This window comes from Mesoplodon densirostris, chromosome 16 (assembly GCF_025265405.1).
Source record: "Mesoplodon densirostris isolate mMesDen1 chromosome 16, mMesDen1 primary haplotype, whole genome shotgun sequence".
Taxonomy (NCBI): Eukaryota; Metazoa; Chordata; class Mammalia; order Artiodactyla; family Ziphiidae; genus Mesoplodon; species Mesoplodon densirostris.
Window position 1 is genome coordinate 688,205 of NC_082676.1, and position 27,449 is coordinate 715,653.

Below are 27,449 nucleotides of genomic sequence, written 5' to 3' on the forward strand. Positions count from 1 at the left end.
AGCCTCCCGCGGGCCACAGCGCCCCTGGTGGGCAAAGTCCAGAGCTCCAGGTGAGCCCGCAGCTTCCCCGGTCCAGCCGATCCGCTGACACCCCCCCAACCCGGCCTTCCCCCACTACCCCGTGAGGAAGGTTCGGCGTCCCTTCTGCGCAGGCAGGGAAACCAAGGCTCAGCGAAGCCGGGAGACTTGACCGAGCCCAGCTGGTTGCGGTTGGGCGGGGGCGGGGATTGGGGCGAGGAAAGGGGAAGGGGGCGGAGGTGGCGATGCAGGCTGGAAGCCGGGTCGGGGCGGTGGGGCGTGGAGGTGGGGCGGGTCGGGGCTGGAGGCAGGGGGCGGGGTCGGAGGTGGGAACAGAGGAGAGATTGGGTGCAGGTGGGGGGGACGAGCCAGCCTTGGTCCCGCTTCCGAGGTCCCGCGGGCTGCTGGCCGGCCCCTCAGCCCTGCCTGAACGGGGACGAGCGCAGACGCTCGCTGTGGGGTCGGCCTGGTTGGCAGCCCGGAGCACACCCTGAGCCGCCTCCTCCGCCAGGACCTCGCTGCCTCCTGAGCGCCCCCCATGCTAACTGCCACTGACTGTCTTGCACAGGTCGTTCCCAAATGGCCAGAAGCCCAGGAGGACATCTGTGCCCTGGAAGGGCAGTGTCAGCAGCACCAACGTGTCTGCCAGGGCCAAGTTAAAGATGTAAATGTTGGTAGCTGTCTTCATCTTGGTGTGTCTGCAGAGAGGATGGGGAGGAAGAAGGCTTCATTTGGCCACCTTGGCAGACCTGGCAGCAAAGGGCAAGGGGCCCTTCCTCTTGGCCGTCACAGGGGGCACCCTAAGCTTTCCCTTGATGCTGAATTTTTGTGTTAACAGCAATTTGCTTGTCATTAAAACTTATATAAACCCGGACATTGGCCCCTCAGCCTGTGCCCAAGCACTGCGACCGAGCTGGCCCTGGATGCCGCTGCGAAGCCCCTCTCTCTGACAGGGTTGTCTGCCCGACAGTCAGCCTGGGTAGAACCGGGCCCACGCAGGAGCCAGGAGGATCTCAGGATCTCGGGGCTGCCAGAGGAAGCGGCTCTGTCCATCTGTCATCCAACTCACTTGGATCCGCCCAAGGAACGAGGAAGGAGCTAGAGTGGGGGGAGGTGGGAGTGAAGAGAACCCAGAGCCCACTGTGGGGAAGCGCCCACCCACTGGACCCGCAGGAACTTCCGGCTACAGGGGTGGGGAGTGCAGTGCTTGGTTGTTTGGGGAGAAACTTTGTGCTGAAGCAAAGAAGACAGGCCCCCAAGACGTCATGAACTAGTCGACCCCTTCCCAAAGTGGGACAGTCGGCCAAGCACAGAGCCACATGAAGAGCACAGAGCAGGTTGGAGGACGAATCGACTTACACCCCACGTGCTAATCCCAGAGCGTGTACCCCAATGGCCCCCCCAAAGAGTCAGAAACACCTGTTGCAAGCAGAGCGCCCTGACCAGTGTGCAGGGGGTTATTCTGACCCTCCGTCACGGCCCCTGGAGACAGTTCAGGGCTGGTTACGTGCAGGGGAAACCACACTGTCCACGTGCATAGATCCATGGAGACACATTATACCAGCGCAAATGCGTGTCTTTCAGCCTTGGCACAAAAATGCTGCAGCCATAGTGGCTCTGGTCCTCAGAGCCTCCCGCTGCTGGCAGCACGGACAGAGCCCCGTCCTCCCCGAGAACGACCCCACAGGGCCGGGGCCCCCAGAGCAGGAGAGGCCAGTCCAGAGTCAGCACCTCCTCCTCTTTCCAGGTGCCTCAGCTCACCTGGCCAGGTCTGCAGCTCAGCTAGCAGGTAGAGGCAGCTCTCCCACTGCAGGTGTTTCAGCAGCTTGTCTGCAGGGCGAACGCTTGCCAAGTCACCGAGCTGCAGCCTCCATCTGCAGACTGGGAGGGTACTCCTCTGGGTGGTCACAGCGGGCAGGGTCCCCACGGCTCAGATGGTCCTTGCAGCCTCCCTCAAGCAGGTCTGCCAGCCCCAGCTCTCCTTCCAACTCTGCATACGAAGCCGCCTCTGACTGGGAAGCTCAGGCTTCCCCCACAGATAACTCTGGAGGCTTGTAAAGGAAGGAGGGCCTCAGTCACTGGGGGTGCAGGGCAGGACCTGTCCCAGCTGGCATCCTTCCAAGGCCACCAGGACCCAAGCAGGACACAGGGTCCTGACAGCTGCACAGCCGCTGACCTCTGATGGAGTCTGAAAGGAGGGCTTTGAGGGACAGCCCGAGGGGGGCCCAGGCAACCCAGACAGAGCACTGCAGAGCCTTCCCCACCCCACAGCTGAGACCAGGCACATGGGGCTGCTTCACAAACGACAGGGTGGCCTGCGGCGGTCCTGGCCACCTCGCAAACCTGAACGGCCATGTCTGCGGCGCAGCAGTTCATGTGTCCTGGAGGGAACAGCCTTGCTGAGAAGCCTCCTAAGAGTTTCACTCTCAGGGCGAGTCTCACTGCCCAGGGATGCCCACTGGACTCTCCAGGCAGCGCCAGGCCCATCCAGCAGCCCAGAGGAGATACTGCAAGGCTCCATGCAGACAGCACACAGCACGAGGGGCACGTAGGACTGTACAACCACTGTCACGCTTCCGGCTGTGTGCCTACCCGGAGCGGGATGCAGCAGGGGCGAGGCCAGAACAGTCCATGAAGCTTGGCAGTGCCGGGGTGGCTCTGGCCGGGCATGCTCACCAGCGAGTCCTTGCACCCCCTCCCCGCCCTCCACTAGGAGGGCAGCTTTAGTACGACTAGGGCCTCCCTAATGCTCTGACCTGTCCCATGATGTCACCAGATCCTCCAAGGCCACAGGGCCCGTGGAGGCTGGTGATGCGCAGTTGCACGTCAGCCTAGAGAGCGGTGACCTGGGTGAGCTCCGTGTTGGGTGTGGATGGGCTCTGTGGGCTGACAGGCACCATGGGCAGGTCCACGCCTAGTCATGCCGGCCGTGGCACCATCTCAGAGGTCTTGCGAGCAAGAGCCACATCCTTGGCAACGCTGCGCACGCGGTCTGACACCTGCGTCTCCCGGCGCAGGGTGGACGCGCAGCAGAACTTGCGGAAGCAGGCCTTGAAGTTCTCGTCCAGGAAAGCATAGAGGATGGGGTTGAGGCAGCTGTTCACATAGCCGAGGGCCGTGCAGAAACGGAGGACGGCCACCACAGTCTCACTGCCTGGCTGGACGCCCAGCCCTTGGACCAGCACGAAGACCTGGACGGGCGTCCAGCAGCCCACGAACACAGCCACCACCACCAGCACCAGCCGCGTGATGCGCCGCAGGTTCCGGTCCTTCTCGCGGGAGCCTGAGAGCAGGCGGACGCCTCGCAGCCGCCGGATCATCAGGCTGTAGCAGACGGAGATGATGAGCACAGGGATGATGAAGGAGAAGAGGAAGATGCAGACGGCAAACACGGGGCCCCAGTAGTCCTGGGGGGTGGGGATCTCCACCAGACACTCGATCTCTGCAGGGAGAGAAGCAGGGTCAGGGCGGGTGGGCAGGTGGGCAGGGAGAGAGCCACCCAGAGCCAGGGGAGCGTGGCACTGGGGAGGAGGGTCCCCTGCACTGACCTTCATCCTCAACCTGTGCCGAGCCCATGATGGCAACAGGAACGCCCACAACAGAGGCCAGGGCCCAGATGGCCACATTGACAGCCTGGGCCTTGCTGGATGTCCGGACGTCAAGGGCACGGATGGGGTGGCAGATGGCTACGTAGCGGTCCACACTCATGGCAGTCAGCGTGAAGGTGCTGGTGAACATGTTGTAATAGTCAATGGCGATGACTGTCTTGCACAGGGCGTTCCCAAATGGCCAGAAGCCCAGGAGGACATCTGTGCCCTGGAAGGGCAGTGTCAGCAGCACCAACGTGTCTGCCAGGGCCAAGTTAAAGATGTAAATGTTGGTAGCTGTCTTCATCTTGGTGTGTCTGCAGAGAGGACGGGGAGGAAGAAGGCTTCATTTGGCCACCCTGGCAGACCTGGCAGCAAAGGGCAAGGGGCCCTTCCTCTTGGCCGTCACAGGGGGCACCCACTCTGCCCCCTGCTAAAATGTAGGCTCATGGGCCCAGCCCAATGCCATGGAGGCTGAAGGCAAGTATTTTAACACATTCTTCAAGTAGTTACAGCACACAAAAAATGGTTCGCAACCTAAAGACTTGTCTGCCTTGGAAAAGACGGGTGTGGGGTCGGGGGAGCAGAGTGTCTGCCTGCCCCTGCGTGAGAGCAGAGACAGGACTCATAAGACAAAGAACCTGTCCTCCTCCCTTTCAAGTCTCCCCCAGGACCCTTCTTGGACCAAGACGTTGGCCCTTCCACCACCAGAGGTTTCCAGGGGCTCCAGAATCTGGAAGAGCACACCAAACCAGGCCTCACTGTTGCCTAGCAACCGAGACAGGAAATGGTGACAGGGATGGGACAGATGCTAATGGGGTCTGATTGTATGCAAGAACCTGGCATGGGCCTGGAGGAACTGTGGGTGCTTAATAACTATCTGCTAAATGAATTAATAGTTGTCATAGTGGTGATGGTGGTAGTGTTGGTGATGGTGGTAATTATGGTGGTGGTGGTGGTGGTGGTGATGGTGGTGGTGATGGTGGTGGTGGTGGTGATGGTGATGGTGGTGGTGATGGTGGTGGTGATGGTGGTGATGGTGGTGGTGGTGGTGATGATGGTGGTGATGGTGATGGTGGTGGTGATGGTGGTGATGGTGGTGATGGTGATGGTGGTGGTGATGGTGGTGGTGATGACGGTGGTGCTGGTGGTGGTGGTGATGGTGGTGATGGTGGTGCTGGTGGTGGTGGTGATGGTGGTGGTGGTGGTGGTGGTGGTGATGGTGGTGGTGATGACGGTGGTGCTGGTGGTGGTGGTGACGGTGGTGATGATGGTGCTGGTGGTGGTGGTGGTGGTGGTGATGGTGGTGGTGATGGTGGTGGTGGTGGTGGTGATGGTGATGGTGGTGGTGATGGTGGTGATGGTGGTGATGGTGATGGTGGTGGTGATGGTGATGGTGGTGGTGATGGTGGTGGTGATGACGGTGGTGCTGGTGGTGGTGGTGATGGTGGTGGTGATGGTGGTGATGGTGGTGCTGGTGGTGGTGGTGACGGTGGTGGTGATGGTGGTGGTGACGGTGGTGGTGGTGCTGCTGATGGTGGTGGTGGTGGTGATGGTGGTGATGGTGGTGATGGTGATGGTGGTGGTGATGACGGTGGTGCTGGTGGTGGTGGTGCTGGTGGTGATGGTGGTGCTGGTGGTGGTGGTGATGGTGGTGGTGATGGTGGTGGTGGTGATGGTGGTGGTGATGGTGGTGGTGGTGGTGGTGATGGTGGTGGTGATGACGGTGGTGCTGGTGGTGGTGGTGATGGTGGTGATGGTGGTGCTGGTGGTGGTGGTGATGGTGGTGGTGGTGATGGTGGTGGTGATGGTGGTGGTGGTGGTGGTGGTGATGGTGGTGGTGATGGTGGTGGTGATGGTGGTGGTGATGACGGTGGTGCTGGTGGTGGTGGTGATGGTGGTGGTGATGGTGGTGGTGATGGTGGTGATGGTGGTGGTGATGGTGGTGGTGATGGTGGTGGTGATGACGGTGGTGCTGGTGGTGGTGGTGATGATGGTGGTGACGGTGGTGCTGGTGGTGGTGGTGATGGTGATGACGGTGGTGATGGTGGTGGTGATGGTGGTGCTGGTGGTGGTGATGATGGTGGTGACGGTGCTGGTGGTGGTGATGGTGATGGTGGTGGTGGTGGTGATGGTGATGGTGGTGGTGGTGATGACGGTGGTGCTGGTGGTGGTGACGGTGGTGGTGGTGCTGGTGACGGTGGCAACACCAGAGACGACAATGTTCCATGTCAATTAAACTGCCATGAAGGAATCTGGGGTTTCGTTCTGCCTCTTAGAGAGAGATTAAGAATAAGCTCAAGGAGGCCTTAATCATGACCAAATAACAAGGACAGTGGTGATGGCAGATGCCTGTGCCAAGTTCTTCACTTGGATTTTAACTCATTTAAGATTCAGAAGCGCTATTTTGATGCCCAGTCTGCACAGGAGGACATTCAGGCTCAGAGGATCTAAATGGTCTTCTCAAGGCCACAGAGATGGTAAAAGGAAAAGTGGGTCGAGAGAACTAGAAGAGCAGCCACAGACAGGAGGAAAGATTTGCCAAAGACCCATCTGACAAAGGACTGCTGTCCAGAATGCACGAAGAACTCCTAATACTCAACAATAAGGACACAGACAGCCTGGTTAAAAATGGGCCAAAGACCTTAACAGACCCTCAGCAAGGAAGATATACAGACAGCAAAGAAGCACATGAAAAGATGCTCCACCTATGTCATCAGAGAAATGCACATTAAAACAACAATGAGGACTTCCCTGGTGGCGCAGTGGATAAGAATCCGCCTGTCAGTGCAGGGGACACGGGTTCGAGCCCTGGTCCGGGAAGATCCCACATGCCGCGGAGCAACTAAGCCCGTGCGCCACAACTGCTGAGCCTGCGCCCTAGAGCCTGTGCTCTGCAACAAGAGAAGCCACCGCAGTGAGAAGCCCGCACACCGCAACGAAGAGTAGCCCCCGCTCGCCGCAACCAGAGGAAGCCCACGCAGAGCAACGAAGACCCAACACAGCCAAAAATAAAAAAAAAAAATTTAATAAAACAACGAGATACCACTACATACCTATTAGAATGACCAACATTTGGAACCCTGACACCACTAAATGCTGGTGAGGATGTCAATAGGTACAGCCATTTGAAAGACAGTTTGGCAGTTTCTTACAAAACAGACTCTTACCGTAAGATCCAGCAATCACCCACCCTTTGATACTTACCCAAAGGAGTTGAAAATATATCCACATAAAAACTTGCACACGGATGTTTATAGCAGCTTTATTCATAGTGCTGAAACTTGGAAGCAACCAAGATGTCCTCCAGTAGGTGGATGAATAAATAAACTGTGGCTCACCCAGAAAATGGAATATTATTCAGCAGTAAAAAGGAATGAGCTCTCAAGCCGTGAAAAGACACGGAGGACCCTGACGTGCACACTGCTAAGTGAAAGAAGCCAATCTGAAAAGGCTGCAGACTGTATGATTCCACATTCTGGAAAAGCAAAACTATGAACACAGTAAAAAAGATCAGTGTTTGCCAGGGGTTGGGAGGTGGGAAAGGATAAACAGGCAGAGCACGGAGGATGTTTAGGGCAGTGAAACTACTCGGTGTGATACTGTAATGGTGGACACATGCCTTTATATATTTGTCCAAACCCATAGAAAGTACAACACCAAGAGGGAACCCTAAGGTAAACTATGGATTTGGGGTGATTATGATGTATCAGTGTAGGTTCATCAGTTGTGAAAATGTACTATTCTGGTGGGGATGTTGATAATGGGGGAGATGATGCCTGCGGAGGGGAGGGGAGGGCAGGGACTATATAGGAAACCACTGTACCTTCTCCTCAATTTTGCTGTGAGCCTAAAACTACTTTAAAAACATTGGCTGTGGGCTTCCCTGGTGGCGCAGTGGTTGACAGTCCGCCTGCCGATGCAGGGGACACGGGTTCGTGCCCCGGTCCGGGAAGATCCCACATGCCACGGAGCGGCTGGGCCCGTGAGCCACGGCCGCTGAGCCTGCGCGTCCGGAGCCTGTGCTCCACAACGGGAGAGGCCACAACAGTGAGAGGCCTGCGTACCGCAAAAAAAAAAAAAAAAACATTGCCTGTAAAAAAAGAGCAGGGACTGGAACTGGGTGTCTCTGACACTGAGGCAGCCCACCCCAGTGCCATGGCTCAAAACACATGGTTCTGCCTCTGAGCCCGGCGTGCTCACAGCAGTTCCCGGGCATCACTCTCTGTGGAGACTGCTCGTGGGCAAGACGACCTCCCCTCTCTGCTCTAATCAAGACGTGCCTCTGAGGGGCTTGATGCCCCCACGCAGAGGAGAGACCCCACAAGAAACGCTCACAACCGGAAGGAGGAACACGCCCACCCCCACCCACAGTTCTCACCCACAGCACACCCTCCAGCCACGAAGGGGCACGTGAGTCTAGTACCCGGGGCCAGCGCTGGGGGGAGGGCGGCTGCTCCTCGCAGCCCCTTGTCTGAGCGCACACGTGACACACACCGGCGTACAAGTGTACAAGGGCATGCTTACACACGTGACACACACCGGCACGTACAAGTGTACAAGGGCATGCTTACACACATGCACGGACATGGACAGAGCCACAAGGGCGTGTGCACATGCATGTGCACACACGCACACATATGTATACACATAAAGCACTGTGTGCCCACATGCACACACGTGTGTGTTCGTACTCGCGCATTCATGCCCATGCTCACATACATGTACAAACATGTACATGCTCGCATGTATTGTATCCATGCACACAGATGTATGTACAAGGTGCAGTACACACACATATATGCACACACCCAGACGTGCACACACTCACACACGTGTGCACATTCATACGGGTGCACACTCTCATGTGTGCACACATTTACATGCTCATGTGCATGCGTACACATACATGTATACGCGTGTGCGCACATGCACAGTGCATGTGTCCCCACGCTGTCCCGATGCCATCCCCACACGCTGTTCCCACCCTGTCCCCACATTCGCCCCACGCTCTTCCCACTCTACCACCCCATGCCATCCCCACGCTGTCCCCCATGCTGTCCCCACGCTGTCCCCACACTCTCTCCCACGCTCTTCCCACTTTGTTTCCCCATGCTGTCCCCTCATACTGTCTCGGCCATCCTTCCACAATGTCCCCACATCATCCCCCATTATGTCCCCCCAGCAGCGTGGCTGCCATCCTTGACCCCACAAGCATTCCCATTCTGAGCGCCAGCAAATGCTGGAATCGGCCCAAACACCAGCGGTGAACACGGAGCCCCGGAGCTGAGGCAGGGGCTTCGTGAAGCTGCCCCAGCGCCGGACCTGGACGACGCCGACAAGAGCTGCCTTCCGGGATCACTGCGGGGCCCGTGAGGTACTCACGCGGCAGCTTGGCTGGGAGCCTGGCGCACGGCTCAGATGGAGCGTCATCTCTCAGGAGTCAGGGCGGCGCTCCATCTGGGACGGAGCTGCGCCTCCTCCCACACCCGGACTGGACCCTGCCTCTCCCTCTCCCCCAGCCAAATGCCTCTGCCCTCAGGAGCTGAGCCACCAGGGCCTCGGGACTGACCCTGCCCAGTGCCAGGGGGCCAGGGATTGAACAGGGGGGGAGATCCCCACGTGCCAAGCCTTCCAGAGCAGCCCCTGCTCCAAGCCCTCGGCAGCCGCTCAGGACTCACCGGTGGGAGACGGGGGGTGGTGCCCAGCCTACCTGAGGATGACATACATGACGAGACAGTTCCCCAGCAGCCCCCCGATGCACACAGCCAGGTAGAGCCCCACGATGGTGACCTTGAGCCCGAGGGGCAGGAAGGCGCCGTGGCTGGCATTGAGCAGCAGGTGCGGGGGCAGCAGGCTGTGGTTGGGGCTCAGGAGGGACAGGTTGCCCTGCAGGTGGCCGCCGTAGAAGACTTCCCAGAACGGGGCAGGGAAGAGGGACTCCATGCCCCGCCCTGCACGCAAAGCCCTACGGAACCTGGGGAGGCACAGGGACATGTGAGCGCAGCACCCAGCACCCACCCAGCCCCGGGCCACAGACACGGAGGCACGTGCGTGTGCACACACATACACGCACACACCGGGCACACGGAGACACGCAAACGTGTATGCCAGGGACAGGGATACATGAACAGAGGGGCACACGTGCACACACACAGGGACACAGTCTCAGCTGGCCTGCAGGCTCCCACATGGATGCGCGGATGCGCTTACACAGCGGGATGTGTCCACCCATGGGGGCTCACCGACACAGACGCACACACACACACACACAGATGCCCAAAGCTGCCCTTGTGCACACGCAGGCACAAAAGGGACCAAGACACACCCAGAAACACCTGGAACACTGGACACGGGGCAACCGAGCACAGGGCCTCCTCCTGCCCCTCCCCAGCCCTGCCTGAGAGCGGCGGCCACCACAGGTCACCTCCACGCCAGCCCCCAGCGGCTCAGCCTTACCTCGGTGACCTCCGTGGGAGCTGGAACCCCAGAGACCCTAACCCTCGGCCTGCGGCAGAGCAGGGCTGGGAGCGCCGGCCCGACTCAGCTCTGGGTCTGGACGGGACTGCGGCTGCCGCACAGTGGCAGCTGCTCCTTTTCCTTCTCAGACGCCAGACCAGACGCAGCAGCCTGGTGCACGGAGCTGGGGGAGGGGAGGAGGCTGCAGCTCCAGAGGGGAGGGGCCGTGCAGGATGGAGGAGGGGGCCCCAGGCTGGATGGGGACAGATGCAAGGACCAGGGTGCACCCTCAGAGATGAACAACAGAGAGAGGCTTGGACCCACAGAGCCCAGGCAGAGACAGGCTCGAACACACGGACACAGGGATAGGTGCACATGAGAACTCAGACACGTGGACGGACACACACACACACACACACACACAAGGACACACAGGGACTCAGGGACAGACACATGGAGACACAGGGACAAACACACAAGAACAGACACAAAGGACATGCAGAAACACACAAAGACATGGAACGGAGACTCGGAGAGACACACACAAGGCAGAGACAGACGTGAAGCCGCATCTCACTCAGAAGCAGAGCCTTGGACGGACTCAGACCTGCCCCAGCCGGAGTTCCATGCCCAGAACAGCGCCCCTCAGCTGGGATCCCAGGGCAGCTGAGCCCCAGGGGGCCGCCGGTCAGGTGGCTGGGCCCCTGCCCAGCCAGCCCTGATCAGATCAGAGCCTCATAAGCAAGCAGGATGTCTGGACTGTCCAGTGTGCCTCCTGGGTGCCAAGCCCATCACAAGCACAAGCTTGTCCATCCCCACTACCCCTAACTGCGGGCCTCAGCATCACCTTTGTGCCAACAAGAGCAGTAAGCCTCAGGACCTCAGCACTGTGAAGCCACCTGTCAAATTGGCAGAGACAGGGTTCAAAGCCAGGTCTGTCTGCCACCTGAAGACCCACCGAGGGCACCTCTGCCTCAGCTGGGTCCCTGAACAACATCTGAACATCACTGCCTCACAGCCTGGGCCGCCAGCACCCACACAGCAGAACACGGAGCTGCCTCCTTCCCATCCCTGGGGTCACATGCCTTGTGGGTGACCCCTGAGCTGAACTGCCAGCCCCACCCAGTCAAGGGGTCGTTCTTCCTGCCCGGGCTCTGCCCACACAGCCCAGACCCTGCTTGGAGCATCTGTCTCCAAGGATGGGGACCTGGTTGCTAGGCGACTGGCAGCAGCGTCGCTAGGATACCTGGCGAATCAGGAGAGGACAGAGCAGGCGAATAGCCCAGGGCTCAGCATCCCAGGCCGTCCCCCAGGACGTATCTGTGCGTCTTCACTGCAGTCGACCCAGGGACACGTGTGGAGACACGGGGCACATCCACAGAGGCACTCAGGACACAAAAGACTCACAAAAACACACACAAAGATGCCCAAATAGGCACACAGGTAAACAAACAGACAGGGGTACATGCTCAGAGGACGCACAGACACTCGAAGGGACCCACAGACGCATGGGCCACACCCACGCAAACCCACACTAGGGTGCACGTGAGGCACAAGGTAGACACGGGAGAAGAGGCAGACCAAAGCCTCAGACGCCTGGGGACACACGTGCACCACATTCTCCAGGCAGAGCTCGAAGCCCCATCCCATTGACCTTGGGAGCCCCAGCAGGGCAGGAACCCCAGGGGCTCGCCCTCCTGCAGCCTCCCTGACCTGGGCTCCCCGAGGTCTGAGCAGCCAACCTCAGCCCCTCCCACCCCCACTGCCTGGGCCCACATGCCCACCAGTTTACTAAGCTGTTTCCTAATGGCCTTCAGCCTGGGGAAAGGGCGGGGCTCGGAGGCTGCCCCGAGGCTGGGTGTGAGCTCCCGTCTGGACAGACCTCCCATGAGGGCACATCGGGCACGCCTGGGCCCACCTGCCCGCACGGGCAGTCTCAGCCCAAGGACTGGACGGTGGGGGGCCAGGCCAGGGTACTGACAACACTCCCTGGGGATGGTAGCCCCCAGCCCTGGACCCTGCAGGGTTCCCACAAAGGGGGCCTGGCCCAGGAAATGGCCCAGCCTCTCTCGACCCCTGTACGTCCAAGAGAAGACACAGAACATATGTGTTACACATGGGGCAGCAGGGAACACGTGTGAGCATCTGTATCAAAGCAAGACAACCTCAAACACACACATCATATGCAGGCAAAACCAAACATGCAAGGGTACCAGCGACGGCCCAAGACACGCAGCTTACGTGAACGACAGCACAGAACACGGGTCCGCAACATATCAGGTGACAGCCTGACCAGGGCTACACCTGGAGGTCACAGGCGTTCCGGGCAGGACCCAGGTCCCAGAGTGCCAGTGACACCCACAGACTGGGGTGAACGCACCTCACCCTTGCACCCAGTGACTCAGGGCCCGTCAACGCCAGATGGCACACTGTCCGCTGCCCCTCGGTCCGCATATGCTTTGCCACCCCCCCCCCACCCCCCGGAGTAGGGCACGGGAATCAAAGCACAGTCGCCAGCAGCCTCACCCAGAACAGCCATCCCCAGAGAATTCAGTCACCAGGCCAGTTGTGCTGTTAAAAAGTAAAAGGAATGGGGCTTCCCTGGTGGTGCAGTGGTTAAGAATCCGCCTGCCAGTGCAGGGGACACGAGTTCAAGCCCTGGTCCGGGAAGACCCCACATGCCGCAGAGCAACTAAGCCCGCACGCCACAACTACTGAGCCTGTGCTCTAGAGCCCGCGAGCCACAACTGCTGAGCCCGCGTGCCTAGAGCCTGTGCTCCTCAACAAGAGAAGCCACAGCAATGAGAAGCCCGCACACCGCGACGAGGAGTAGCCCCCGCTTGCCTCAACTAGAGAAAAGCCTGCGTGCAAAAAAAAAGTAAAAGGATTTTCATAATTCTGGGCTTCTTCATAAAATATTACTTTCTCCTTGTGATTTTAACTTCCTAATATTTACATACAGTGACAGAGAATTGTAGATTTGCAATATAATGTTAAATATTGCAGTCATTTAATAATACTTATTAATATTATTTTGAAGTTTTATTTTCAGGCCTTGGCATTGATCAGCATGCTCTTAGATCTCAGCATTTCCACCAGCCCTTGAAAAACACATGAATCCTGGACACAGAAACAGGCGGGAGACGTGGCCCGGGGCCTCACAGTGGCTGGGCCCCAGACACAGGGAGCACCTCCGAGCACCTCCCCTCCCAGGGGAGCTGTAAGGGGGGTGGAGAAGCAGGAAGAAGCTCCGCTCAGGAATGTGAACTATGCCAACACCAGGCCCTCTGGGAATTAAGGAGGAGAGGGTGTCAAAGGTTTTCAATCCTACAAAAACAGAGGGAAAGTTACCAGTCCCTTCTCACAGGGGAGTGTGCCATTCTCCCCCTCCCCTCATAACTCCCACTCTTGCAAGTCACTTCCCCCCTGCATCTCCCTGGCCAGGACCCTGGGAAGCTGAGAGGAGGGCCCAGACTCCTGTCTCAGAGAACTCACTCCTGTGGGAGCGCAGAGTGAAGGCCAGAGGTGGTACTGGCCTGGGCTGCGTGTATCCAGGAGGACTGCTTGAAGGAGGAGGTAGGTCAGCCTGCCTAGGTCCTCACTGCTTCTTCTGGAGCCCAGAGACCTTTGCCTTCCAAAGCCCCTCGGTGATGCTGAATCCCAAGTCCCAGGCCTCACCCTAAAGGCACAAGCTCTGCGGGGCGGGGGGGGGGGGGGGGGGGGGTGGGGAAGGGGAAGCATCCAAGGAACAGCTCCCGCAAAGGCTTGGGGGCTGGAAGGATGGACAGTTCCATGCAGCTTTGGGAAAGGGGGGATGGCACGCCAGCTCCGGAGATACGGGGCCACGAAAGGGAGGGGATACGGGGATATATGTACGCATATGGCTGATTCACTTTGTTGTACAACAGAAACTAACACAGCATTGTGAAGCAATTATACTCCCATAAAGATGTATTTAAAAAAAAAAAAAAGCTTACCCTCTCACTGGGAGGCCTGAGCAAGCTTCCAAAAACAATGGGAACAGTCAACAGCCTCCTTCGGAAAGGCCAGAACCTCAGCTGAGACACCACCCCCAAAGCCAGGACAGTCTCCCCCCTCAGGGACTGAGGCTGTGAACTCCCAAAACGGCACCATCCATGGGCGTCAGTGCCCACCTTGGCATATCCATGAATGAAGGGAAGAGGCATGTTTACACTGTGGGAACCACCAATACATTAACAAATTATGGACTTAATGCACTCATTTTGGCCTAACATCAACTGTGGAATGAGTACATGGATTAATGAATCCAGAATAATCTGATGAGTGCATGAACAAACTAAAGAATTAATCAATTAAGTGAATCAGTTATAAAATATTATGAAATTAACAAATGCACAAATAAATTACAGAAATCTAGGACCCAGGACCCAGAAATCAAAACCCGAGCCTGGGGACTTCTCTGGTGGTTCAGTGGTAAAGAATCCGCCTTCCAATGCAGGGGACGTGGTTTGCTCCCTGGTCGGGGAACTTAGATCCCACATGCTGCGGGGCAACTAAGCCCATGCACCACAACTACTGAGCTCACGCGCCTCAAGGAGAGAGAGAAAACGCACGCACCACCACTAGAGAGAAGCCCACGTGCCGCAACGAAGAGCCCACGCGCCGCAACTAAGACCCAACACAGCCCAAAAAAAAAGAAAGAAAGGACTTCCCTGGTGGCGGAGTGGTTAAGAATCCACCTGCCAATGCAGGGGACATGGGTTCGAGCCCTGGTCCAGGAAGATCCCACATGCCTCGGAGCAACTAAGCCCATGTGCCACAACTACTGAGCCTGCACTCTAGAGCCCTCGAGCCGCAACTACTGAGCCCCCGTGCCACAACTACGGAAGCCCATGCGCCTAGAGACCCTGCTCCGCAACAAGAGAAGCCACCACAATGAGAAGCCCACACACCGCAACGAAGAGTAGCCCCCAGCTCTCCACAACTAGAGAAAGCCTGTGCACAGCAACAAAGACCCAATGCAGCCAAAAATAAATAAATGAATAAATTTATTTGAAAAAAAGAAAGAAAATAAATAAATATTTTTAAAAAGGAAAACAAAACCAATGGTCTAAAAAAAAAACCCGACTCTGTTCTTACACCACCCCTGGGACCCCCAGACTTGCCCTGGAAGAGGTGAAGAGTCCTGAGTTCTGCTGCGGGAGGCCTCGTGGGCCGTGAAGAGGGGAAGGGGCTCAACCACGAATGTCTCCTCAGATCTGCGCCCCCTGACCCCAAAACTAGCCAGCAAAGGACTCTCCAGTCAGGAAGCTGGGCCCACAGCCCGCAGGAGAGTGCGTTTGGGGCTCTTCAGAAAAGAAAGAGAGCGCACCCGGGCTGTTAAAGCTGACGGTCATCTCCCTCATGGTCCTTGACAGCCGGGAGGTCCCGGGGCGGGGGATCTGGCCAGGGACCTCGGCGCACTTGGACCGAGGTTCTGACCACTCACCTCCCCGAGGGCTCGCCCCGCCCCCGTTGGCTTGGGGGAGGGGCGGGCCTCCTGGTTGCCGAGCAACCGCGTCAACAAGTTCCAGAGTCTGGGCTGAGTTGGAGGCCCAGACCCGAGAAGGCGGAAAGTATGGGGTGTGGAAATGGGAGGCAAGGGCCGGGCACTCGACCGCCGCTGCTAGGGACGGGGAAGGGGAGGGAGCGGACGCCAGCCTCTGTCCCAGTGCGGGCCAGGACCCGGCCCAGGATCTGGGGTCCGGGGTCTGGGGTGCTGTGGGCTGGGCCGGGCGAGGAAAGGAGCCCTGCAGGGCTGCACCGGGACTTCCGGGGTGTTTCCCTCTCCCACCTCGTGGGCCCTTCCCCCTCTACCACCTTTTCCCTGGGCTCCTCTCTCCCTTACTCCATCTAGACCCAGCTGGGGACAGGCTGGGGGGATGGCGTCTCCCCTGCAGCAAGCCAGCTGTCCATTCGACTCTGAGACTCCGCCGCACACAAGTGAGACCTCCCACAGACACACAAACGGACCCACACAACAACATCAAACACACACACATCTCCCAGAGAAGCGTGAGTCCTCTGCCCAAGATATAATGAAGGCCCGCCCCCTCCATCTCCAGCCCCTAACACTAAGACAGAGGGGTCTGAGGCCTACGCAGACATGGGGGACGGAACACAGCGAGGGTCCCGGCATGGGAGGTAGTGTCCTCCTAGCCTCACCCGGGGCAGTCAGTCTCAAGCTGTCTCCACCCCTGAGGGCAACTCAGGGGTCTCAGCATTTTCCCAGTGGCGGGAGAAACAGCCCGTGGGCAGGAAGGGAGTGGATCAGAAAGTTCTAGCGGAGTAAGGAGGCTGAGCTGACCGGGACGTGTGCGAGGTTGCGGCAAAGGCGCAGAGGTCAGAGGAGGTGCGGGCCCTAAGGCGGGCTGCGGGGGGTCCAGAGGGGCCGGAGCTGGGAACCCACGGCGGGGCCAGGTCAGACCGAAGGAGCGGGCGCCAACGGGACATCGCCTTCCCTCGGCAGGGCCCGAGGATGCAGCCAGAGCCGGCGAAGGGGACCGCGCGCAGGGTCCCGCGGGAGCGAGCGGGTAAGGGCGCGCAGGGCGCAGGGGCCCGCGTGGGCTGTGCCAAGGCGGAGCCCCCGACGCCGGGCTGGGCCCTCACGCTGGAGGGCTTGGCGGCCATGCGGCCCACGCAGCGCCACAGCCACCTGCTCTTCGGCGACCTGCTGGAGGACGTGGGCGCGGCCGCTTCCGTCTTCCCGAGCGAGTCAGCGGAGCTGGGTCACCGCATGCCTGACCCGCGTGCGTGGACGCTGCCGCTCGAGACGCCCGCGCAGCGCCAGGACCGGGTCCTCGGCGTCCTCAAGGCCGCCGAGGCCCGCGGCCGAGTACGCGCTCTCCGACTGCGCTACGCCCGCCTGCGGGTGAGGCCGGGGCGGGGCCGAGGCGGGGGGACCACCCGGCCCGGGGCTCTGAGGGCGAGGCGGGGCCGCCCGTCGCCAAGGCTCCGCAACACCCCCGCGCCCTGACCCCGGCACCCGCAGGCGGAGGAGATCTCGCTCCTCATCCTGCGGCAGAAGTCCGCGCGCGCCGCCCTCCGGCTGGAGCTGTTTCTGCCGCCGCAGCTGAAGCCCACGCGGATCCCAGACCCCCTAGACCGTCAAGAGGTGCCTGCGAGCCCGGGAAGGGCCGGGGAGGGGGGGAGCGCGCCCTCCGCCCCGCACACCCGGCCCCAGCACCTCCTCCCCCGCAGCGGAGGCGCGTGGAAACCATTCTGGAGGAGAAAGTCGACAGCAGCATCTTCCCGCGTTGATGGCGACCCCACAGTGCACTACTGCGCCCCACCCTCCTACATAAAGTTCTCACTTTCCAAGCGCCCCCTGGTCTCTAGACTTCCTTTCTCTAGGTCCCCTGGGAGGGAAGGGGGAAGGATGGATGCTGCGTCTCCCACATCCGATGGCACAGGCCTTGGGGTACTCAGAGTGCAGCTCCTCCAATAAAGTGGAAAGCTACAAGCTGGCTGACATCAGACTCACAGGGGGCAGGGACACCCCTCATCCCCCAAATCCCACGCTGCCCCCAGCAGGCAATCTGGTGCCCTGTGAGTCCGTGGGAGCCCGCAGCCTGGGTGTGATGGGAAGAAGAGCCTGTATCAGCAACAGTCACACCCCCAGAGGTAAGGGCAGCCTCAGGGAGAAAGTGGTACCCAAATAGGACCCCAGACTGCAGGTCATTCCATCAGAGGGTCAGCGAGGAAGGTGACATTCTGGACAGGAGAGTGACTGCACAAGCCACAGCTGGCCTTTGGACAGTCAGCCATGCCTGGGAGGTCCCCAAGAGGACCAGGAGACTGGGGAAGGGGAGACCCCTTCAGGCAGAAATCACCCTCGGGTTTTCCTTTCCATCTTGATAGTCCTCCTCTGCCCCTTTGATCCCCCTTGCTGGACCACACACACACACACACACACACACACACACACACGTACACACACATACACACACACAGAGGACAGGAAGGACACCGCCCCTGTTCCATTCTGACAAACCCACATCCTGCAAACCCTCTGGATTCTGAAGAACCTCCCAAGTTTTTGGACAGATCTCCCTTCGAGAACTTACTCTCCTGCCCAACACAGGCTCTTTGCAGACACTGAGATTTCTCTTAGCCGGCTCTCCCTTTTCCTCCCTCCCAGCAGTCCAGCGGGCTACAGAGGTGGGGGCCTCAGACAAGGCCCTCCCCTGCCAGGAGGCTCTGGCAGAGTTACCAGCCTTCAGCAGAGAACTGGTCCTGGAGGGGTGGGCCCTCTACTGGCAGAGGTCAGAGCTGGGGTCCAGCAAGGAATCCTGCTCTGTGGCGGCCAGTGCCCTCCCTGACGCAGCTCAGAATGGGGACCTGAGCCCTCTGTGTCCTCAGCAAGCCCTTCCCCCTCACAGGACCCTTCGCCTGTTCTGGGTTGTTGCACCCTTGGCGTGGATCCAAGCCCAGAATTGTGTGTGGAGCCGGAGACTGGAAGCTCCATGAGGGAGGGGGGAGCTCTCTATGGGGGGGGTGCGGGGGGTGGTTCAGGCAGGTAGGGGACACAAGGAACAGGGGAAGAGAAGGTGGCTTGGGCGAGGGGCAGAGAGACAGGGAAGGGGAGCATCAGGCAGGCACTTGAGGACAGAGGACGAGAGGGGCACCCGCCACCCTGAGGAGGCCAGCAAGAGGGCGGCCTCACAGACAGCTCTGCACCAGGTGTGAGGCTGGCACATGGGCACCCTCTGATCCCCACACCAGGAAGGGGTCCTCGGTCTGCAGAGAAGGCCCAGGAAAGTGGCCGAGGACAATTCTGCAGGGCCTGAAGGAGGCTTCTGCTATGGGAAAGCAAAGCATGTAGGCCACAGCCCAATGTACTGGGGGCTGGGAGCTCATGCTCTAGACAGAGGGTCCTGGGTTCAAATCCCACTCTCAGCATTACCTGCTGCACAGCCTTGAATGAGCCCCTGCCCGGCCCACTTGGTTCCTCCTGTGGAATATGGGATAGACTCCCCAGAGGAAGGGCCGAAGACCCAGGAGGGCTGAGGCAAGGGGCATGGAGAGGCCTCAGTGGCCGGGGGACATGCGGGGGTGGCGAGAGGAAGGACAGTGTATGGAGGGCTGGGAGGGGGAGGGGAGGGCCAGAGAAGCGTATAGAGTGTGGCCTGAGTGGAAGAGAAGTGCGCTGACCCACACCCGCATCCAGCTGCCCCACACGTCTCAGGAGGCGGGTGAAGATGCCACATCAAGTACCATGGCATAGGCAGGGCTGTGTGACCTTGACTAAGCTCTGGCCCGTCTTTGAAGGACCTACCTCCCGGGACTGTTATCTAGGCTAAATAAGAAGCAGCCGCCTCCCATCTGGGCAGGCCTCCAGCCTCTACCCTGTTCCAGCCAGCCTGTCAACATGGCAGCCAAGCCCCCTGGGCACATGGCATCAAGAGACCCCCCAGACTGCAGGGCCCCTCTCTCCTCCCTGACCTTGGCCCGCACTCTCTTCAGCTCAGCCCCTGCCCTGCTGCCCTGCTAGCGGCCCCAGCTCCGTCCTGTGCTGAGCAAGAGGCAGCGCTGAAACACCCCCCTCCTCGCCGTGTGCTTCTCCTCAGCTCTCCTCACCTCTCACCCAGTCTGCAAGTCCACTTCTTCTCTGCTCCGGGGCTTGTCGGTCCTGCTCGCTGCCAGGTCCCGCTGACTGGCACACAGGGGACACGCAGACATTTGCTGGATGAATGAAGAGCGCATGTAAAATCTCCACTCCCTTTATACCCTCAAGAGCACTGAAAAAAGCGCGCACCTACAACTTGAGCAACTGGGAGGCATTTTGTGAGCGGGCCCTGGGCACCAGGGGACAGGAGCTGCATACAGTCGGAGGCCAGGGGGACTCAGACACTCTGCAGACCACTTCCAGAGCAGGGTCAGGGCCTCCCAGACACTGGCCCAAAGCATGCTGGGATAAGGAATTTAACTCACAGCTATACCAGGTCATAAAATAGGAGAGTTGTCCAAAGAGAAGGGACAGGCATTCGTGGCAAAGGGGAGGTGTGGCTTTAAACTGTAGAACATCTGGGGGCAACTGGAGGGGTTGAAAGGGACTCAGCCAGGCCCCGCAGACAGGGACATTTGGCGACCCGGATATAAGAACCAGTACCCCCGACATCACTGGCACCGAAGCCCAGGAACCTCCTTCCTTGGGAAGTCCCCTACAGCACGGTGACAGCGCGCCCTTAACCCTATTTCACAGGTGAGGACACCCAGTGCCAGAGAGGCTAAGGGCCAGGCCGGAACTGACCACGGGGGACAGTCCTTTCCAGTGGCCTCTCCCTCGAGCGGAGCAAGTAGCCTATGGGGACGCCCCCCACCCCCCGCCTCCACCCCACCCCACCCCGTAACGGCAACGCTGGACCGGCCCTGCCGAGCAGAGCTGGGACACGGCCACACCCCCAGCTGCCGCAGTACCAACTCAGCCGCCCCGGAGGACCAGAGGCCCCATCATCAGCACGGGCCACCCTAAGCGACGGTGGGGACGGAGGCGCCGCGCTCCTGAGCGCGGGGCGGTGGGGAGTGGGCGCGTGGGGCGCGGAGCCGGCCGAACGCGGGGCGGGGCGCGCCGGGCGGGGCGGGCCGGGCCGGCGTCTGCCCGCGCGAGGAAGTCCCGGCCCCGCGCTTTGGGGAAGTGAGGCCGAGGCGCCTGCGCACTGAAGCCTGCGCCCGCTCCCCGACGATTCGGCCGGACCTCGGAGCGCGCGGGCCGGCGGCTGCGGCGCGAGTGACTCGGGAGCGCGGCCGGTGAGTGCGCGCGCGCGGCGCCGAAGACCGCGGCCCTGCCCCTCCGGCCAGGGCCCGGGGGCCGTGCGGGGAGGGAGCCTCGGAAACCGGCGCCGGAATCCGCGCCCCAAGGACTCCGCCGCGGGGTCCACGTGGACCCTGGGCCGCGGCGGGACTGGAGCCCGTCCCCGCGCGTGGGGGAGGGGCCGTTGCAACCGGGTTCCCCTTTTCTGCAGCTCAAAGACTGGGGAAGTGATTGCTCAAAGCGGGGGGGGGGGGCCGGAAGAACCCAGGTTTCCGCGTCTCCCGTCCCCCCCCTCAGCCTGTGGGGAGGGGCCGAGGCGGGACACCCGGTTTGCCCCCGCCCCCACCCCCACCCTGTTGGATCTGGCAGCCAGTCATCCCTGCCAGTCGCAGGGGAGGCGCTGCGCCCCCGGCCCGAGCCGATCGGGGGCTCCTGGCGCCAGCCTCGCTCCAGAACGCGCAGGAGGACCTCCTGCCGTCTGACTTGAGTCCTGCTGCTGCAGTACACGCCCCTTCGGCAGCCAGGGTGGGGCCCAGAGCGAACCTGGCCCCTCCCGCCCCTGCCTCGCCTTTGGGTCGCTGGTGAGTGGGGCGCATGGCGAGTTCCTTGAGATTGGGGTGGGGGCGTCAGAGGCTGGAGGGAGGGGCAGACTTCTCCAGGCCAAACCCCACCCTGAGAGAGAGGGAGCGAGAGAAGTGGGTTGCCCCCACCATTGTAGAGGTGGGCAGCGGCGAGGGTCACCAGGGCTAGGAAAGACCTGGCCTGCCTTGGAGGAGCCAGGCTGGGACTTACCTACGGGGGAGGGGGGCGGCGCAGCAGACAGGAAGGTGCTGAGGAGGATGAGAAGAAGGGAATGGAGCCCCTCTGTCCCCCCCCTCCCAAAGGTTATGGCGTTTTTTCCCTGGGGTTGTCACATTTTCTGATTCTTTTTTTGGACTGGGCGGCCTCGGGGACGTTCTTTTTCCTTCTGTGGAGCAGGGCAGCCGCCGCTCCCAAGGGAGCCTCTGTCCCCAGAGGCCAAACTTGCCGCCTGTCCAGCTCCTCCTCTCCCAGACTTAGGGGCCGAAGCCTGGAGGGGCTGGGCAAGGGGAGGGAGCCCCCTCCCACGTGCCCGAATGAGGGGCGGGAACCTTGGTTCAGACCCTGTACCCCTACCAAGAAAGAGAGCAGGTGCTCCAGGGGCACAGGTGGCCCCAGCCAGCCTGAGGAGGGTGCACGGAGCCAGGCCCAGGGATGGGTGACCAGGTGCGGGGCCTACAACCAGGACCGAAGGGACGGCCTCTCCCCCTGCCCTCCCCGCCCCAGCACCTGGGCCCTGCATCCTCAGGCAGGTCCCCTCGTCCAAGTCAGAGCTGAGTTGGAGAAGGCAGCCTAGAGGGGTACAGCCTTCAGGGTGCTGGGGGAGCGGGGGTTGGGGCCCTGCCCCCACTCACAGTGGGTAGGGGTGCAGGGGAGGAAGAGCGGCTCTGCCTGGGGAAGTCACAGCCCGTCTGGGGTACAGCTACCAGACCTCAGAGGTTGCCACACCCCTTCCTTTCCCTAGAAACTTGACCCCTGAGGGAAGGCATGCTGTCGGGCTGCTGCTTCCCCATCTGTTTGCTGGAAGCCAGTGGGATCCAGTTTGAGGGCCCCCCCCCCAGCGATCTCAGGCGAAGCCAGGCAGGTGGCTGAGTGACCAAGGCCCCGTGGGACCCTACACCTGGCCCCCAGATTTGGGTCAAGGCCGAGGCCTCCGCATGCCCAGGCTCTGGAGGCAGGGGTGCCCCAGGTGTGCATATCCTGGGCTGTCACCTCTGAGCGCAGCACCCGGTCAGTGGCTGGGAGGCAGGAGCTGCCTAGCCTGGTGACTGCCCCAGGGCCTGTCCCAGAGCGTGCACTTTCCTCTTCTGCCATCGGACACCCCATGAGGCCAACATGGACCAAACAGACATTAAAAGGCCAAGAGCTGAGGGATGGGGGGCAGGCAGCAGGGAGAATGATCATTTAATGAGAAAATAAACTGAAACCAAGTCCTGAGCATCTCGCGGCGGGGTTTCAGGAAGGTCCGCGCGGCAGACGTGCCAGGGGGCGCCCCCGGCCCCGACGGGGCGCCTCGCCTGGGCCGAGGTTGGCGCAGGCCGAGGTAGAGGTTGGGAGGCAGGTGGGGAGGCGTTCAAAACTGCCTCCTGGACCCTGATTGGCCGCCCCCGCGGCTCGGGTCCGCGGGTTCCCCGCGGGGGCCGCTCACCCGGATGGGGCTCCGGCGCCCCCCGCGCGCCCGCACCGTGGAAGGTGCGCCCCGACGCCGAGCGGAAGGGACCCCGCGGCTCCGACCCGCCCGGGAGCAGGACGCGCCCCCTCCCCCGCCGCCGCCCGGCGCGCCCGCCCTGCCCTGCGGCAGGCCTGGGACCGCAGCGGTTTCCGCAGCCTGGCGAGGGGGAGGGGAAGGGAGGCCGGGAGACCCTGGGCGCGGGAAGGTGCCAGCCTAGTGTTCGGGTGCCGGGCCAGTGACCGGGCCGAGAAGGTGGCGGTCCCTGGCTGCTCTCGGCCCTCCTCACCGGTGCCTGCTGCACTTCCCGCACCCTCAGGACGTCCCGCCCCAGCCCCAAGTCCTACTCAAGTCCTCCTTGTGGCAGGCCTGGTCTGCTGCCCCTGCTGAGTCCCCAGGAGCAGGTGGGGCGCCTCCCCAGGGCTGATCCGGACTGCCCGTGGGGAGCAACCCCCACCACCTCCCACCAGCCGAGGAAAACCTGGGATGGACGGAGCTGGGATGGGGGGTCTAATTGTCTGACCACCACCCCTATGCACAGCCCTTATAGCCCCAGACTCTGGGGGCCTCCAGCCCCCTTGGGAGGGGCCAGGAGCCGGAAGCCGAGAAAGAGGAACCCTGGCTTCCGGCTTCCCAGGGAGCGAGCAGATGGGGGTGTCCCAGAACCTCCTGTGGAGATCTTGTCTGGGGTCCCCTCCTTCCTGACCCCACGTCCCCTCACAGCCACAGTGTAGACTGGAGTGGGGGTCAGGGCCTGGGCAGAGCCGTCTGGAGGTGGGAGGCCGGGCAGGGGCGGGGGGACGCCTCCGGGGGGAGGGAGAGGCTCGGGACCTCTCCAGGGGGCCAGGCCGCCCCCCGTGTCAGGTCCTCCACGAGAGTCCCGGCCTCTCTTCTCAGAGCCCCAGGCTGTGGTGAGGGTCCTGGAGCAGGCACCACGGAGCCCCGGCAACCTCCTCCACCCACCCATGCCCACCCCGCCTGAGGCTGAGAAGCAGGTGGGCCGCCCCCACCGCTGACTCTGTCCCTCGGGGGCTGGGGGCATGACTAGGAGTTGGGAGACCCTTGGACACCTGGGAGGCCAGAAGGGTCACGCCCCGCCGGGAGCAAGCACGGCCCCCCGCAGGCCGGTGGGGGGCGGTGCGGGGGGGAAGCAGGGGGTTCCGATGGCTTCTGCCTGGAGGCTGACGTGGCCCCGTCTTCCCCCAGCACACAGGGCCAGAGGAGGGGGACCAGCCTCCCTCCATGTCCAGTCATGATGCGGCCCCCCCGGCTCCCCCCAGGCGAAACCCCTGCTGCTTGTGCTGGTGCTGCTGTTGCAGCTGCTCCTGGTACGTGGGCTTGGGGGTGCACCGCGTGCCTGGTGGGGAGGGGGGCGCTGAGCAGACCTGGGATCCAGGACCCCACTCCTCAGCCCCTCGGGGGGCTTTTGAGGCATCACCCACAGCACTCGTCCAGGGGCCTGGTGACCGGCGGCCAGTGCCCAGGCCCCTGTGTGTGATTTTCATGGCTGGTGTGCCGAGGTTGTGCCCACATGCAGGCACCTAGCCAGCACGTGCACGCGCACGTGTGTACTTGTGTGTGTGTGTGCGCGCACGCGTGTGTCTACTGTAAGCCGGCCCAGACTGGCCCTGGGGACCTACAGCAGAACAAAAGCAGGTCCTACAGATTGTGTCAGGTGGAGGAGCTTTAAGCAGAGACCTGGCCCTGGGACAATGCAGGGGGTGGACGTGGGGCCTCCAGGGGGAATGTGGTTTCTAGGCACGTAGGGAACCTGTTGGGGTTTTTGTGCCTTGCAGAGGCCTGGCCCTTTTCGGGCTTCCATCCCTTGGCTGTTGAGTGGACAGCGCTGAGGGGACCCAAAGCGGGATCAGCTGAGCAGTGAGCAACTGAGGCCTGAAACAGGAGAGGGACCGCCTGGGGGTAGAGACGCGAGGCCGTGAATTGTTAGGGCTCGTGGGGGCCAAGCGAGCAGTCTGGCATCTGGCGGGTGGGGGTAGGGTGGGAGCTGAGTTCTGTCTGGACCTTTGAGTTTGCGGTGTCTGTTAGCTGTCTCAGTGACCCCGGGAAGAGGTCCAGCTGGAGGTGTGCACTGGGGAGCCAGTATTGATGCTGCACCAGGAACTAAGGAGAGAAGCAGGACCCCGAGGGAGAGTCAGGGCTCAGACACACGGGCTGAGGGCCTTCTCCACATCAGTCGGAGTCTCTGGGAGAAAGCAGTGGGGGTCGAGGTCAGGCCAGGGAGGGAGAGGTACCCGAGGGTCCTGTGACGCCCCAAAGGCAAGAAAACGGGCCCAGGGCCGGACCGGAGTCTGGGAAAGGAGCAGACCACCCCCTGCAGGGGGCTCACACGTGTGCCGACAGCCCCTAGGCCTCGTGCCCATTCAGCCACGCGTCGGTGTCACCGTGTGGCCAGCGTCCTGCGCGCACACGCGTGCCGCGGAGGGCAGTGCCACCTTCCCCTCTGCCGGCAGGAACGAGGAGCGGCGGCGAGCGTGGCGGGCCTCCCGGGAGAGCAGGCTGCAGCCCCTCCCCAGCTGCGAAGCCTGGTGAGTCTTGGCCGGGGGTCTGCGCGGTGCGGGAGGGTGGGGTGGGATCCGGGCGGAGGGGGCGGGGCCTGGCGCGGCCGGTGGCGGATACCCGGATGCCCATGCCCGCAGTGCCACGCCGAGCCCCGAGGAGGTGCGGAGCTGGGCGCAGTCCTTCGACAAGCTGATGCACAGCCCAGCGGGCCGCAGCGTGTTCCGGGAGTTCCTGCGCACCGAGTACAGCGAGGAGAACATGCTCTTCTGGCTGGCCTGCGAGGAGCTCAAGGCCGAGGCCAACCAGCACGTGGTGGACGAGAAGGCGCGCCTCATCTACGAGGACTATGTGTCCATCTTGTCCCCCAAGGAGGTGTGCCGCGCGGGGACCGGGGTGGGGGGCGGGGGCGTCTCCGGGCCCCTGACCGCGGCCCCTGTCCCACAGGTGAGCCTGGACTCCCGGGTGCGGGAGGGCATCAACAAGAAGATGCAGGAGCCGTCGGCGCACACGTTTGACGACGCGCAGCTGCAGATTTACACGCTGATGCACCGAGACTCCTACCCCCGCTTCCTCAGCTCCCCCACCTACCGTGCCCTGCTGCTCCGGGGGCGCTCCACGTCCTCCAGTGAAGCCTAGACTGCCCACCGTGGCTGCCTGGACGCAGGACCCCTCCTGCGGGCAGAGACTCCTTTCGCAAGAGCGCTTCACGTGTGGGGCACACCCGCCGGGCCCAGCACCCCGGGCGGTCCCAGGCAGGAGCTCCAGGTGCAGGGCAGGCCAGAAGCCCCCTTCCCCACCCGGAAGACCCAGCGCCCCAGGATCCAGCTGAGAGGCATGCGTGAGGGCCTCTGGGCCTAGGCGGCCCCTCCAGCACCGCCACCCCTACTGAGCGCTTCCTGCTGGGGTTCCCACCTGGTGAAAGGAGGCGCCCTCCCTGAAAGCATCCTGGACCCACAAAGCTCACAAGGTCCTCCTCCCCGGGCCCCTGGGGGCCCTGAGAAATGCCTTTGGTGGAGAACAGAACCTCTGTACTGTCTAGTTTTGTGACAAGAGGAGACCTCCAACTGGTGCCATCTGCACCCCGGGATCAGACCCAGGACCTCAGGACCAGGCTCAAGGCAGCAGGACCCGGTTTCTCTTTTATATGTTCATTGAGTTTAAACCAGGAAACATGGCACTGTGTGTTTTATCAAAAAAACAACAAAAAAAGTTTTCATATTTAACTCCACTCCTCTTCCCCCCAAAATAGAATCTTATTATTGAAGATATTTTTAAAGTAAAAGCCTCTCCCCTCTGTCCACATTTGCGGGGAGAATTAGAGAAGGAGGAATTGTCCAGGACCCCCAGCAGGGGAGCAGCCGCGCTCAGTGAAGGGACCCTGTGCTCTCTCTGCTCCCACCCCACCCCTCAGAGCAACAGCCTCGGCGGGCAGCTGTGCTCAGCGCCCCCCATGCGAGGGCGCCCCCAAGGCACCTGGCCACCAAGGGTGGCAACGCAACAAGAGGCACTGGCCAGGTCCTGGGCAGGCAGGGTCCCTGGCAGGGGCTGGAGGGCCGGGGCAGGACACTTACGGGGGAGACCTCCCCGAGACCCTGGGTGCCGGGCAGTCACCTGTACTGTCTCCCAGGCCCTACAAGGCACACACTTGCCACCCTGTTCCCTGAGTTTCTGCTTGGTAAAGCGATTCAACGCTGCAACCGGGGCGCAGAGGGTCTGGTCGGGGTCCACCCCCATCCACACTGCTTCCACGAGCAGCGGGGCATCCTGAAGGGTTGCAGGCAGGCACGGCTGTGGGGCCCAGACTTAGCCTCCCGCCCGTAACCCCTGGACCCTGAGCCACGGT

The 27,449-nt window shown here is 61.5% G+C and overlaps 3 protein-coding genes across 13 annotated transcripts; 2 read left to right on the top strand and 1 right to left on the bottom strand.

Moving 5' to 3' along the window:
* Positions 1-336: 336 nt before the first annotated feature.
* Positions 337-20,646, bottom strand: OPRL1 (opioid related nociceptin receptor 1). 4 transcript variants are annotated; one of them, XM_060079094.1, is made up of 5 exons: positions 20,509-20,646; positions 19,665-19,769; positions 9,319-9,582; positions 3,567-3,922; positions 337-3,460 (listed from the first exon to the last, which is right to left on the bottom strand). In XM_060079094.1, the coding sequence occupies exons 3-5, from the start codon at positions 9,549-9,551 to the stop codon at positions 2,937-2,939; spliced, it is 1,113 nt and encodes a 370-aa protein (XP_059935077.1). In that variant the 5' UTR covers positions 9,552-9,582; positions 19,665-19,769; positions 20,509-20,646; the 3' UTR covers positions 337-2,936. The 4 variants fall into 4 exon arrangements, with proteins under 4 accessions (XP_059935077.1, XP_059935076.1, XP_059935079.1 ...); XM_060079093.1 differs by having other exon boundaries at positions 20,505-20,646; XM_060079096.1 differs by lacking the exon at positions 9,319-9,582 and having other exon boundaries at positions 20,505-20,646.
* Positions 16,564-17,345, top strand: LKAAEAR1 (LKAAEAR motif containing 1). Its single transcript, XM_060077749.1, has 3 exons — positions 16,564-16,956; positions 17,077-17,199; positions 17,286-17,345. Exons 1-3 carry the CDS (start codon positions 16,564-16,566, stop codon positions 17,343-17,345), a joined length of 576 nt encoding a protein of 191 aa, XP_059933732.1.
* Positions 20,549-26,888, top strand: RGS19 (regulator of G protein signaling 19). 8 transcript variants are annotated; one of them, XM_060079099.1, is made up of 7 exons: positions 20,549-20,565; positions 21,208-21,419; positions 23,984-24,081; positions 24,293-24,414; positions 25,558-25,632; positions 25,744-25,978; positions 26,051-26,888. In XM_060079099.1, exons 3-7 carry the CDS (start codon positions 24,052-24,054, stop codon positions 26,240-26,242), a joined length of 654 nt encoding a protein of 217 aa, XP_059935082.1. In that variant the 5' UTR covers positions 20,549-20,565; positions 21,208-21,419; positions 23,984-24,051; the 3' UTR covers positions 26,243-26,888. The 8 variants fall into 8 exon arrangements, with proteins under 8 accessions (XP_059935082.1, XP_059935089.1, XP_059935083.1 ...); XM_060079100.1 differs by lacking the exon at positions 20,549-20,565 and adding an exon at positions 20,758-20,834 and having other exon boundaries at positions 21,225-21,419; XM_060079098.1 differs by lacking the exon at positions 20,549-20,565 and adding an exon at positions 20,772-20,834.
* The last annotated feature ends 561 nt before the right edge of the window (positions 26,889-27,449 follow it).